Source organism: Ostrinia furnacalis, unplaced genomic scaffold, assembly GCF_004193835.3.
Source record: "Ostrinia furnacalis isolate ACB-3 unplaced genomic scaffold, ASM419383v2 OfSCF0319, whole genome shotgun sequence".
In the NCBI taxonomy this organism is placed as follows: Eukaryota; Metazoa; Arthropoda; class Insecta; order Lepidoptera; family Crambidae; genus Ostrinia; species Ostrinia furnacalis.
In genome coordinates, this window is record NW_021130558.1 from 190,204 (window position 1) to 204,660 (window position 14,457).

General features: G+C 36.7%; 1 protein-coding gene across 2 annotated transcripts in view; it reads left to right on the forward strand.

The window, feature by feature from the left end:
* Nucleotides 1–14,457, forward strand: part of Cip4 (formin-binding protein 1-like Cip4) — a 41,972-nt gene that overhangs the window by 21,824 nt on the left and 5,691 nt on the right. The window contains exons 2-12 of one of the 2 annotated variants that reach the window (XM_028313799.1): nucleotides 2,986–3,101; nucleotides 3,389–3,439; nucleotides 4,220–4,364; nucleotides 6,680–6,831; nucleotides 8,681–8,837; nucleotides 9,549–9,686; nucleotides 10,203–10,406; nucleotides 12,223–12,252; nucleotides 13,104–13,202; nucleotides 13,378–13,471; nucleotides 13,847–14,000. In XM_028313799.1, coding sequence (XP_028169600.1) covers nucleotides 2,986–3,101; nucleotides 3,389–3,439; nucleotides 4,220–4,364; nucleotides 6,680–6,831; nucleotides 8,681–8,837; nucleotides 9,549–9,686; nucleotides 10,203–10,406; nucleotides 12,223–12,252; nucleotides 13,104–13,202; nucleotides 13,378–13,471; nucleotides 13,847–14,000 — 1,340 coding nt within the window. The remainder of the gene's footprint in view (nucleotides 1–2,985; nucleotides 3,102–3,388; nucleotides 3,440–4,219; nucleotides 4,365–6,679; nucleotides 6,832–8,680; nucleotides 8,838–9,548; nucleotides 9,687–10,202; nucleotides 10,407–12,222; nucleotides 12,253–13,103; nucleotides 13,203–13,377; nucleotides 13,472–13,846; nucleotides 14,001–14,457) is intronic. The other variant, XM_028313808.1, reaches the window with a different exon arrangement.

The following is a 14,457-nucleotide window of genomic DNA, read 5'->3' on the forward strand; positions in this document are numbered from 1 at the left end:
GTTTTAATAAACTGCAAAGTAATTGCACGAGTCCTAGCTCCGTACTGAGGCATTCTTTTATGGCTGCGTAAAATATAGCGTTGTCACCGAGCCTGTTCTCCCACGTTCAGTCGACTTGCGCTCGCGAAGTCTCGCACTGGCAACATGGCGCATGGCAGCGCTGGATGCTGCCCAACGGGTTAACGAACCGGGCCACGTACTCCATATGGGCCATTGTTCAGTCCTTGTAAAAATNTTTTGCGCACTCACAACACTAAAACTCGTAACTGTAGTCGTCAACATCCAAAACTTTAATAGATATGACACCAATACGACTCGCGAGGCTGACTTGTTGTGATAATTATACTCTTTTGCGTGAAACAGCAAATTCCAATTCTGAATCCAATTATATAGTAAAGTAAATTCTGTAACTAAGGTTTTATTACACGAAATATCGGGAAAATCTGGCACCTTCCACATATCCATCATTTTTTAAAGAATTTTCATGCTCGTAAGAAAATAAATTTTCTTTAATTTGCAACAATGTGTGATATGCACAAAAAATCTAAATTGATCCATCAAATATGGCTTTGTGGAAGAAGTGTAGAGTTATAAAGCTCTTATTAAGCCTACCAGCGTTATTACATCCATTACATCTATTGACCCCCATTCTCCAGCCAGCACACACTTCCCATCTATTATTCCTTTATTGTCCCACTTCGCTTTTATTCATTCATCAGCCATTCAAAACTACTTGTTATCTAGTACGTGATTGTAATGCTTACCATCTTAATTTCATACGAGAATCTCTTAACTGCGTGAAGTGTTGTCATACCTAAAAATAAATTTTATCGCAAATTTTAAACGGCTTTTGTTAAATCTACGAGTGTTTCGTTAACCCTACAGTGGTCGCGTGGATTACACCCGTAATCCACTCGTGCAAATTGTCGAATATTTTGAAATCGGTTAACGCGATCGTTTTGATACTTCGTGTACTTTAAGTTGCATAGTCGAAGATCACACTTAATGACGTGTGAGCACCAGGTCGCTTGTGGATGTGTCGCAGGAGTCTCGTAAATGCCGATGGTCTACCCGTGTAATCCACGCGACCAATTACGTAAGTATTTTTTAAGTTACCTTTTTTACTTAATGTGTTTGTTTTTGCATTATTAGTGTAAATTAATGCTTTATAATAAGTAATTACGGCATAGGTATGTATTTGCATTTGTGTTTTCAATAAAATCATTGTATTTCAGATAAAAATCATGAACAATAGACAAAAAGCACAAATTGCAGAATGGCTAGAAGTAATTGACAATGAAAGCGTATCTTCTGGCGACTCTTCGGTTTCTGATGAAGAAGTGCACATTCTTCCACAAGAGAACAAGTTTCTCAGACCAGTGATTAGCCATCTAACTCAGAACCATCACAGTGGAGTTTTTTTAGGTCACTACTTTGACTGCGGAAGAAAGCGAAATCAAAGTACTGGAAATACTTGTAATTCGTGCAACAAATTTATTTGTCCTTATCATTCCATGATGGCCTGTGTCTCCTGTTCAAAATAAAATTAATAAATAAGTGCAATTAGTACTGAATAATTTCTAAACTGCCAAAGTTGACATTTTCTTGATGAAAAATGATGATTTTTATGTTTTGGTTGATTTTTAAAAACTGACAAGAACTTCTCGTTTCTTTGTTTGATTATTTCATTAACCAATACATAACAATAAATATAAAAAATAAAGAAACATGTTTATATAAAAGGATGTTTTTTTTTTAACTCCATAAAATGGCTTACGCATGTAATCCACGCGACCAATAACGTAATATTTTAGAGCGCGACCACCGTAGGGTTAAAGGGGCCAACAATACTATTATTCGACATCGTGGATTTCTATTTACGTATTAATTTTGCAATAAAATGTTTTTATTTAGCTTGAAAGTAACTGAAACACTCGCGGTAGAAACTGTTGAAGAGCGTTTAATAAAAATAAAAATCTCCAATCTATTCTAATGTCAACAGGTCGAAGTGGTTAGTTAACGTTGAAAATAGCTTGTTATTTTTAAAATGTCAACAACATATTTTTCAATATGTGACATTTGAAATTAACTATGTTGATTTGAAAAGAAAACCTGAATTCTGTGCTACTTATAATACCTATATTGCATGTAATTATGGGAAATGAGTCACATGAAAATGAACTTGCAAATTGCTACGATTGTTGAAGGACGATTTTTAATAACCCGTGTCGTTGCACCGCGAACACCTCGGTCCGAGTCAAGGGCGGCCGGCGCAACTGTCGCGTCGCGTGCGCATCTCCGCAAAACCGCGCGCCGCTCTGTCGCGCACGGTGGGATTGGGAAAAGTGGTAAACCACTTCCACGCGCTATTTATTAGGCTAAATAATATAATCTATTCGCTCGATAGACTGTTGAAAGTTTAATCTGTATACAAATTTTTTTAAAAACACCCTTGGCTATTTCGTATTCCTATTCAACTATTCAAGGAGAGCTGACCCCAAATGTAATGGGGAAAGGCACAAGAAGAAAAAGAAGAGAAGCCTTGTCTAGTATTCTTTATCCTACCCCATATTCTACTGAAGTCAGCCCCTTATAAGGGAAAACTATTTATTGGTTCATTGCAAATAATTGCAACGCGTACGAAGTTGCAGGCAGCATAATAACACTTAATAACGTAAGGATTCAAATAACTTAATAGTTACTAATCATGACGTGAAACTTGATATCGTGATAACTGAACACCTAACCGGCAGCAGTTTTTACTGTTGTTTTTAAACAGTAAACAATTAATGAATCAGTAATTAAAAGGAATATTTAATTGTTTTGTATGTTATTAGTAACACTGAGTTATCGGGGGTTACGCGTCGACCGCTTCCCGCGGAGATGACCTCGCGCTCGTATCGTTACACATTTCCTCTTTAATTTTATAATGACCACATAACTATGTTACAATGCATTAACCAGCACGTTTTCTTTTGTTCGCAGGATCAATATGATAACTTAGCCGCCCACACACACAAAGGAATCGAGTTTTTAGACAAGTATGGAAATTTTGTTAAGGAAAGGTGCGCTATAGAACTCGAATATGCAGGAAAACTCAGGTGAGAATAGATTGTGATGTATTTAACGATACGCGTTTGAAATCACAATAAGATTTAAAACGCATTTTATTGAGCAGTGATTGGTTAGTTTTAAATTGATCTTAATTATGATCAATTAATGAAATCATCTGCTATGAAATCGGCTAATTAATTATTTTATTTTATATTGCTCGTATTTTAATTAATTGTTATGTCTATTGTCATCACAGTAATAAAATCAATTCAATTGCCGACAGTAACAACTTGATATTTCTTATACAGTTTTCTTATTACTTCTTTTTTTGCAGGAGGCTTGTCAAAAACTATCAACCAAAAAGGAAAGAAGAAGATGAATACCAGTAAGTATTATCCAGAATTTTCTTTTAACAAAATACTTATCTTCATAAACATAATAATATTATGCTGTATAAAGAATGGAACTTGTTTGGCAAGGATTCAATATGTAAATAGGTTTATATCTCTTGAAAGAATTTCTATTGTTCTTACGTCCGATCAATTATCATTGTTTGCGTATGCAGTTTACTACTAGTAGCCATATTCACTATCAGATTTACCTTGGCTTATTTTTTAATGTACAACCTAGTGGCATATATTTTTATTTTATACTAGCTGACCCGGCGAACTTCGTACCGCCTTAGCGTAGAGATTTTCTTAATATTTTTTTCCGTAAGAACCATCCTTGGACTTTCACAAACATTTAAAAAAAAGAATTATCGAAATCGGTTCAGCCGTTCACACGTGATGCCGTGACAACGCGAAACGGGTTTCATTTTTATATATATAGATTATTTTACTATGTAAATAATCCAATACCGAGGTCCTAGTTCGCTATTTCTATCATATCATATCTCTGTGCTAATGTTTCTATCACATCAATGGGATTTATATCTCTTTGTCAATGTCAATTTCGGATTTAGTACAGTTGATAGCAATCTTATCTTGGTAGCGGCCGTGATGATACTAGCAATCTTTGAGGTTGAGAGAAAATATAACGATTACTTGATGTGGAATCTTTATGGTGTCGCTGTGTCGCGGAGAGGATTATGAATATCCTGCACAATTAAGTTTTAAGTGCATACATTAGTAACAATGTGTTAATGAATGACGTCTGTTGACAGGTACACAGCATGCAAAGCGTTCAGATTGCTCTTGCAAGAACTGGGCGACTTCGCGGGGCAACGCGAGGTGGTCGCGGAGAACCTACAGTCCAACGTGATTCGGGAGCTGCATCTACTCGCCAAGGAGCTGCGAGAGGAGAGGAAGGTAGGGATGCTACTTTAGCCAGGGTTATTTGGTCACTTAGGTCAAGTTCGAAGTTACACAGGTCAAATTCGAAGCCTACTAAATGCAGATTTAGCAAGTGAGGTGTCGCCGCGACTCTACCTATTGGTTTCTTTGTATATTTAACCTTTAGGATTACGCGACGATTGGTTGGCAACGGAATCAATTCCACGACTAAACGCGCGTGCTGCTGCTGCATGTAGTCGCTTCAAACTTGTGCCTATTGGGATGGCAGTAGATGGCAAATGCCCGGCAATTGGAAAATCTCTCGGTCTGCGTAAACAGACACCACAAAGCCACCAACTATTTTTGAGTAGCTAATAACAATGCTGCTTTCACACATCGTAAAAGCTGCTGTTTTGCCCCTTACTCTCAGAGTAGTCTACACTGTCGCTCTACCAGTTATTATAATGTACGAAATAAGACCATCTAATTTACGCGAGTGTTGATTTTATTTTTGATGTGTCATATTTTTTTAGTTTAAACGAGTGGTAAAAGCGGATCGCAATCATTTCCAGAATTCAGAGAATTCACGCAAAAGCTATGCATGATTTTATCGTCATCGTGACTCGTTAAAGTTCTCCAGTAACGTTATATTTATAACAGCGTCCATATGATGGCTTCTGCACGGATGCCAGCTTTCTACAAACGCAGATAAAGTACGCCGGCTAGACAATTCTCGGAGCTTCCTCCGTGTTGCAATTTATTCTCGGTACGGTGAAACAGTCGTAAAGTAAAAGGCTAGGCCTGAAAATTATGGCGTAAATCTGCCGCGTCCTCGGGCTTAGTGAAAAAGCTTTTCTTGATTAGAGTATGTGCCGGTTGAAAAAAATCCCACAGTATTTATTTCATCCGTCAATTACATGAGTCAGTAGTTAATGTTCCCATGAAATTAATGATTTCTTATTTTGAAATATTGATGCCCTATTTTCTTATCAATATTAATGTTAGCTTAATGTGTTCTCGTATTCCTGGGGGCTACATTCTGCAATTATTTTTTAAATTCAGTTATACGTCTTTTTTGCGCACGCAATAGGAATGACATCGACTCAATCGGTCATACCGGCTAAAATGAAGTTACCTTTTAAGGACAGAAAAACAACTCCCCGACCCGATGGCGTCTTAGGCCGCTTTCAAACGCTTTTTATAACGTTACAAGTCAAGTAAATTTCCTACTGACCCTCTTCGATGATTTCTTGGAAAAATGATGACTGCGGTAAACAAATATCATCTATGATTAAAAACGTGAAAGTTGAGGACGTGTGCGTGTTTGTTAACACTAAATGTACTTTTTCAACTTCATATTTCACAGTAATATCTATTAGATAGTAGACAGGGTATGTCACCCTGTCTGACCTACTTGATAAGGTTACAGTAGTGGTCATAATGTTGCAAAGCTTCACGTGAAAGATTTCATGGGCCACTCATCTAGGTTTCGTGGTATGCTATTTTAGACTAAAAGCCTAAGAAAATGTATTATTAAAAATCACATAATAGTTCATAGTCCTAATTGTTAACATCAAAAACGCATATTAATTCTTGAAAGTCAATAACATTCGCTAAAACAATGGAAACATAAATAGGTAATTTAGATTGTTCATTGTACAAAATATTAATAAGTTATTACAAAAAGTTAACACCAATACTATTTAGTTATTAATAATAACTAAATAGTATTGGTGTTAACTTTTACCGGCATAACAAGGAAGAGTTCACTTCAACGTTATCAAATATTATAGCTTGTTATGAAATTGGAAAGGGAATTCCAATGCACAGTTATTATTTTGACCAAAACATGTTGTGTAATCAAAGCTTCAATAAAATCGACAGAAACTAGCAAACTAATAATATTATTGCGTTTTAAGAAGGATATAAACGTGTTTAAAACCATTTATTTATGCGGATTAAGTCACTGAATTAAGTATACCAAACCAACCACTGACTTCTTGGCGGGAAAGTGAAGCGTCATGTTTATCAGTTTTATTTTATTTTCTAAGTTTATTTTACCGAATATTAATGTGTAATAGAAAGAAAGACAGTGTCGGAAGACAAATAAAACAAAATAATGCAACACCATTTTAAGTTTTCTTAAGAAGTCTGCGTAAGCGCAGATTTCTTAAAAGGTCTCAGTAAAGTGTCACCTTGTTCATCATTCATAAAAAATATTTGTTTTCTAATTAATGTAGGTCAATATTTATGATTTTACTTGATACTGGCTGAAAGTCCAAAACCGCACGAAGTCACAATAAAAAAAAATAGACCATTCAATCAAATAACCGTTTGTGTTTTGTTTCCAGCAACACTTAAACGAAGGCGCGAAACAAATGGCTGTACTGAACTCGGCGATAAGCGCGCTGGAGCGAGCGCGGAGGGCTTACGAGCGGGCTGCCAGAGAATCCGAGCGGGCGCTTGAAGCCTTCCAGAGGGCGGACGCTGATCTCAACTTGAGGTGACAATCATTAGCAGTGTCTACAGGATAAGATTGTCTTTCGATGCCTTGTTTCCCATCATAAAGATAGACCTCCTATGCCCTTTTTACCCATTCTGAGACTGACCTTCGATGTCCTCCTTACCCATTATAACCTTAGATGTTATTTTTATCACATTCATAAGATTGTCTTTCGATGCTCTTTTTACCCAGCCCATGCATCGTAGGATTTGAGAGCTTCTGAATTTAAGGTTGTGGCATTATCGCGCCTCTTTCCAATCTGGTCCAAGGCAATCTCCAATAGTCTTGTTTCTTATTGTCCTTCTATAGGGCAGACACTGATTTCAACTTGAGGTGAGCATTGTCATCGGAGCCAGTAGGATGAGAATGTCTTTTGATGCCCCTTTGGTTGCAACTTACACATCCTATGGCTCATTTTCATGAGTCGATAACCAATAAAATTCGTCGGCTATTGAAGATTTAACTGAATGAGCTGATATGCTCTGAGGCGAATTAGTGCATAAATCAGTGGTTCAGAAATTAGAACGATTTGATTTATAAGTATTGTGTTGTTAAACAGTTATTTCTGGATGTTAAAACTAGGCGAAACCTAGTTGTACTCATTATACTGCAGCTGGCTCTGAAACCCAGCCAACGATATGGCTGCGTGGTTATTTTGTGAAATAGGAAAACTTCCACTATCTGGGTATAGAAAATAGTAGTATAGAGGCGATTTATTCGAGATTTGAATTTAAATCTAACGGGAAACCAGTACTTCTTTAATTTTGTCTGTTAACCACATTTTACTAATGAAAACTATGATTAATAGAGACCATATCGCACATAAAAACGTGGTGTAACATATTTTTTATTTAACGCCAATCATGCGATCCCAGTTAGACTAATTCCTTATTCTATTTTTGTATAAATGTTCGCTCGAGTGATTTTATATAATTAGTAAATGATAAATAGTTCAGTAATATACCGCAAATGGTTGCGAACTGTAAAGTGTTAGTTTCTTTGTTGGTTATTTAATAGCCCTGTCATAATTTGTAATAGACATGTCACTTTTACAAAACCGAAGATTTAAATGTAATATTTATTTTCCTTTTTGCTTTCAATGCTGGCATTAGTATTTACTGAACGTATAATGATACTTAGCTAGAATGTAAAAAGAGCTAGGACTTATTTCAGATACGAAACTAGATTTTCCATATATGGCGTAGTGAGCTAAATACGGACGGAAGAAATAACTTCACTTGAGAAATTCTTGCGTGATTATGCGTTGGTGAATATTTCAACAGTACGCACAGACTATAAAATAAGGCTATTGACACGCAAATGCGAAATGTCATAACGTGAAGAATATTGCATGTCTGGATAACAAAGCGGAATTTTAATACGAAGCATTCTGATTTTACTTCGTGAAAATCATATAAATGCTTCGATATGTATAGGAATTTAAGTATACATGCGGTTCGTCGACCTTCGCACGACATATACATAAAAATACTGAAGTATAGTTGTAATAAATAAGCTCTGATAAAATCAATTTTGGGTTCAGTGGGTTTGTGAAAAGGCATACTTGTGGTGGCCGTGTGGTGACGGCAGAGTAGAATACATTTTGTCACCAACCCCTACTCTTCCCGCGGGTGTCGTAAGAGGCGACTTAGGGACTACACATCAAACAGAAAACGGGCAGCAGCGCTCTCTGAAAAACATCAATATTTTAAACTGCGATCTCCAACCCGCCTGCCAAGCGTGGAGATTATGGCAAAACCTTCCCCTATAGTGGAGGAGGCTCATAGTCCAGCAGTGGACTGTAAGGGGCTGTTGATACTTGTGGTAACATTAGCTCTATTATTTCCAGTCGAGCTGAGGTGGAAAAACAAAAAGCGAACATGAAACTCCGAAGCCAGGCTTGTGAAGAGGCTAAGATGGAATACACAGACCAACTCCGAAAAACAAACGAGGCGCAACGGCAACACTACGAACAACGGCTTCCACACGTATTCAAACAACTTCAGGTAAACAAACAAATTCTGAATAAGTCTATCGCAACATCAATCAGTTGGACTGTCTCCAAATTGAGTTCGCGGCGATGACAGGCGATAATAGGACCTTTAACTTTATTGTTCCCGGGATGTCAAACGATAATGGCCTCTAAACTTTTAGTATTGTTCCTTTTGGACTCTTGATGGCACATATGTTCTCTCTAAAAAGCGTCTTTTCTAAAGTCGCTCTTATTCAGCGGGGAATACGGGTGGTCTCAAGGCCACGTTTATTTTGCTGTCGTGTAAACTTATATTTAAATTTTCTCGCTATTTATATTATCTTTATCGCATAGTTTGTTATTCAATGAACCTAAGCAATCATCACCAACCGTAACGAGATGCGAATCAGATGATAAATTGGCCAATTAATTTAGATTACGATCGCAACAATATTTGATTTCTATAATTAAAGATTAGTCACGAGTTGTAAAGTGTAAACTTTCACTTTTGGTATTTGAGTGTTGTATGATTCATGTAGAAGTGCATTGTAACTATTCGGTGAAATACTGAATGTGCCTGGCGCTCAATGCATTCGGCTCGTAGCTGCAATTTGGCGGCGCGCCAAGTAGGTCGGATGGGCCGTCACAAATTCTAAATCTCCCTTATATTTTTTTTAGTAAAATATTTCACTTGTACAGCTGTGTTCTTTTATGTTTATTTACGGTTATTGTCTTCAAATTTCAGGATTTAGACGAAAAAAGAATAAAGAACATTAAAAACTTCATGTTGAGTTCAGTAGACGTAGAAAGGAAAGTTTTTCCTATTATTATGCAGTGTCTGGATGGAATGGAGCAGGCCGCTAATAGTATAAATGAAAAAGAGGTAAATACCATTTGTTTATTTAAGTAAAGCTTATGCCTGATATGTTATCGTTATCAATGTTGTGTACGAAGATAACACATGTATTATTAGAAGTTTTCACAATTCTAGCAATATAGTGATTGATACAGATATCACAGTAGTGTGAAATGATAAATTAAAAATTACCTACTGCTTTGATTGATGTTTTCTGCAGAAATTACGTAGCTTATCTTCGCAATCAAATCATAAAGGTTATTTAAATGAATGATAAGAATGTCCTGTACGATAGTATTCCCATTGTATTTTTTCAATGAAAGAATTATATTGCTCGCATTGCGAGAATAACATTCGTAAATAACGAAATCTCCTGTACGTATTGAATGGTAAGAGAGTGCACAAGCTGTAAAATGTGTACGTATGAAATTTTATGACAAAGAAGGGCGTGAGAGAGTTATTCTTATTCTTTATTCTTATTATAGCCTAGTTCTAATACCTAACGCCAGACCTGATAATGTAACTCCTTTTTCACTTTTACAGGACACACAATTAGTTATAGAAAGGTATAAATCGGGCTTCGTGCCGCCCGAAGACTTCCAATTCGAAGCGGCCGCGGGAGGAGACACCACCGATTCAGCCGCACCACACCATCACCACAACCACTTGACCGCCGCGAGAGGGACCGTATCGGGGAACAGGATCAAAAAACGGGGCGGGCTATTGTCCATATTCAGCTCTAACAAGGTGAGAATGCATCTTTTGGCTTTAAACATTGGTTTGGACTATGAATAAGGGCGTTTTCTAGTTGACTAGCACACAGACCTATGAGTAACTCAATTAACTGGCATTATCGTTGCCCTAAAGGTTGCATACGTAATTCGCCACTTTAATAAGTTTGTGCGCTAGTCAAAATGGTATATTTTTATTATATTACATATTTTACATTCAGTAATAAGCATTTTTATAAAGTAGTTAGCATTTATTGATGTATCGATTTAAATTCATGTTTATTTATTTTAATTAAAGGTCCAAAGGTCTATGTGCTTGAAGTGATTGGCTTCAATAGAGCTTCATTTATGTCATGATTACATATTATTATTATTACCAACATTTTACGATGCATGCTTTGGGAATATTTTACTACGATACGTATTTTTTATATTTACTACATTTTATATTTCACCTGTATTGCCTATTGTTTACGCAGCTGGTGTGTAATCAATGCTACGTAACTCGAGTGAATCATTTCCCTCGTGTCAATGAAAGTCATTGAGTATACACCGGTTTCGAATATATTTATTTATTTTATTTTAAAGTTGGAGGTACTAATTTATTTTTGTCTGTTATCCCCTGTTCGATCCCCACCTAACATGGGTACACATAACAACCAATCGTTACTTTTGACGGCGCGTGGTGCATTGTCGTGTGGAAAAAGTAAGTCAGTGTTGTGGGGACGGATGTAAGGTGTCAGCATGACTCATTTGGCTTATTTCCATTCAATACTACTTTACTATTTACACATCTGATACTATAACTTTTGTTTTCATTTTCTTTTGAGTTTTAAAGTACTTTCTTTGCAAATAATATGTCGTATCACAGCGACACTTGAATGCAGAAAGAACATGTTTCCTTCACATTGAGACAGTAGGTCAAAGTCATGGGATAAAAATATTGTTTTCCTTTACAAGTTATTTTTGTGTGTGACACAACACTTGTGGTATAATAACATTTTCTTTCTGATTTGTATTACGTATCTCTTGGGCTAAAAAAATATGAATTGAATCATCCAATCAAATCAATATTTGGCAACAATAATTTAATAAAGCTGTCTGATTACTTCAGACAAGCGAGTTTTTGCAATACTGCTACAAAAACATGCAAATTAAATTCGTTAAGAATAATTTGCGTAGGTGCATACTGCAATGTCCTGCTACGATTGATTGGAAATGCAATTACTTGATAGGTGATTAATTATCACATTTCTGGTTGTTTTCGTCACGTCATTTAGTTTTTTAGTCTACACAAAAATAGACTTGATATCGAAACACTAAATTGGCAATATTCTTGATTCAAGAGAGCGTAGCCCAATAACTTTTTAACACATGTAAAAACACAAACCCATAAAATTCCTCTCCCTAGTTTTATGTTTCATCATGGCTTTTATTGACGGACCCACCCGCAAAGTTGTGTCATCCGTCTATTAATTTACCATTATTTAGGGCTAGTATTCACCGTAGATGAGAATTTCAGAGGGAAGGGGAATCGTGTGACGAATTGGCGAAATCCTTTTTTTTTATCCACAACGAGGAAGCTCTTGACCTGTATCTCACCTGATATAATATATGGCCTGTATTCAAAAAGATGTGTTGTAAATCTGTTGATTGAACCGAAAACTGTGACCAATTAATTGGTCTTGTCTAAGATTAATTGACTGTTATGGTGTTTAATTTCTGGATGCACACGTTTCCCCTTTCCTCTACACTTCTCCCCTTCGGTGAGCGCCAGCCCTGATCGTTGTTTGTTTGTCCCCGCGTCTCCGCTCCCGCTAACGCTTCTGCAGAAGATTGTCGAGGCGTGCAACTCGATCAAGGTCAGTTCTGCGTGACAAACGCGGTTTGGTAACCCTCGTAACTTTTATTGGTCATTTTTCGGTAATTATTTGGAGTTGTAAGTGGCTTTGTCAAGGTTTTGTACTTTTCAATTTTGTAGATCGAAGCATGTAAACGTTCTAATTGGTAAACGACCTTGGTTTAGATGGTTTTTCATCCTTCAAGCAACTTACGTTTAAGCCGATTACCAGTTAGAACTAAAAATATTGGTGTTTTTTACTGGTTGAAATCGTTTGTTGGGGAATAAAGTATGTCTATTTTAGATATTTTATGAATTAAAATCTTTGGTTGACAAAACAAAAACCTAATTTATGATAAGATATACATTGTATTTTGATAATTACAAATCGGTCAATCTTGCTAAATAAGCAGAGACCAGTAAAAGTTGTCGAAGTGAAATCGTACCGCGTTGACTCTGTGTGGCTTGGGTAACCATACGCTTGCACGGCTTTCTTTGTTTTCAGCGCACGCACATATCTGATGTATATATTTTGTATATAATTACTTATATAATTTATACTTTGAACACGTCGTACCTATTCGTGACTAAATCTACAATAAGTATTAAAACTTTCGAAGTTAAAAATCTTTTATTAATAAAACAAGTGTGTAAAGTTTCGAGATTAATAAAATAAAAAAAGATTTAATGTACTGAAATGAAATATCACATTTACTAATACACATATACTAGAAAGAGGTGCCTAATTATAGTAGAAAAATAGTAAGTTTTTTTTAGATGGACTTGGTTTAAGGTTGTTTGAGTGAGGTTTTCTTGCACAATAAAATGTCATGTGCCTGACAGCTAGATAAGCGTGGTCGGTTTGGTTTTCAGAACAATATGTCGATGGATGGAAAGGAGGATTATTCAGATTTGCCACCGAACCAAAAGAAAAAGAAACTACAAGCTAAAGTGCACGAGTTAAGTAAACAGGTAAGGATAAAACAAACATTTATTTAAACTGTGTAAGACTGTCGGTTTTTTCCTAAAGATTTTCCTCTTCTTTTTATAAACAACCGCCTCTGTCGATTAACGGAATTGATGAAGATGATTTTTTGATATCACAGCACTACATTAATATTAAATACAACTTTTTTGTCTTATTCAGGTAGCACAGGAACAGGCCGCGATGGAAGGTCTAATGAAAATGAAAGGTGTATACGAAACAAATCCTACATTAGGGGATCCAATGACTGTTGAAGGTGAGAATTCTCTAAAAATAAAGGTTTTTTAATGGTCAAAGTACAGTCAGGAGCCACTCCTTAAGACTCCCCGCAGACTACATACTTTTAGTCGGCCGATAGTTCGGCCCCATTCTAATTTGTATGAAGAATCTGCCGATACCAATGTGCGCACTTTCATACAAATGTCCAATGGTCATTGTCCATGCTGATTAACATCCTGTCCAACTATCGGTCGACAAAAAATCGGTAGTCTGCGGCTAGGCTTAGAGCTCAAATTCACGTATCATTTTGCCCAAGCCCAAAAAAGCGTGCACAATCTCAAATTAACTAGCTACGGCTCCCCAGGTCAACTAAACCAGTGCGCAATCTCTAATTAACTCTTTCTCTTTACAGGTCAACTGAACGAATGTTGTGATAAGCTGAAGAAACTGCGCGCGCAGCTGCGGAAGTATGAGGAACTACTGATGGAGGCAAATAGCCAGGTCAGCGCGCCCGCGCTGCATCCCGCCGCGCGCACCAACGGCGCCGCGCCCACGCAGGCCACCAGGTAGGACTCTATGTAGTTGCAATAAGAGCTATTATAGAACAAAATATTGTAGTAAACGATACAAGTACATCGTCGGAAGTATGAAGAGCTGCTGATGGAGCGTCTTTCCATTCTATACATAGCCAGAACGCAAGGGTGTGAAACTAATCGAGTATAGTTTGGATGTGACTTTTTTTACTAAGCTCCTCCAAACTATACACGACCAGTACGCATACGCTGCGTACTGCTCGCGTATACTTTGTAGTGACTTAGGTCAATTATCTTACTCCAAAATATACATCGTCAGTACGCATACGGACTAATCATGTATGTATTGTAATAAGTTCGCGATTACAATGTATACCCGAGTACTTAGTTACATGCTCGTCATTTTGACTTATTTACCTCTCTTTCTATTACATATTAATTCATAACTGCGTGTCTACTTTAAACATTGAATCAATTTCGACACGTGCCA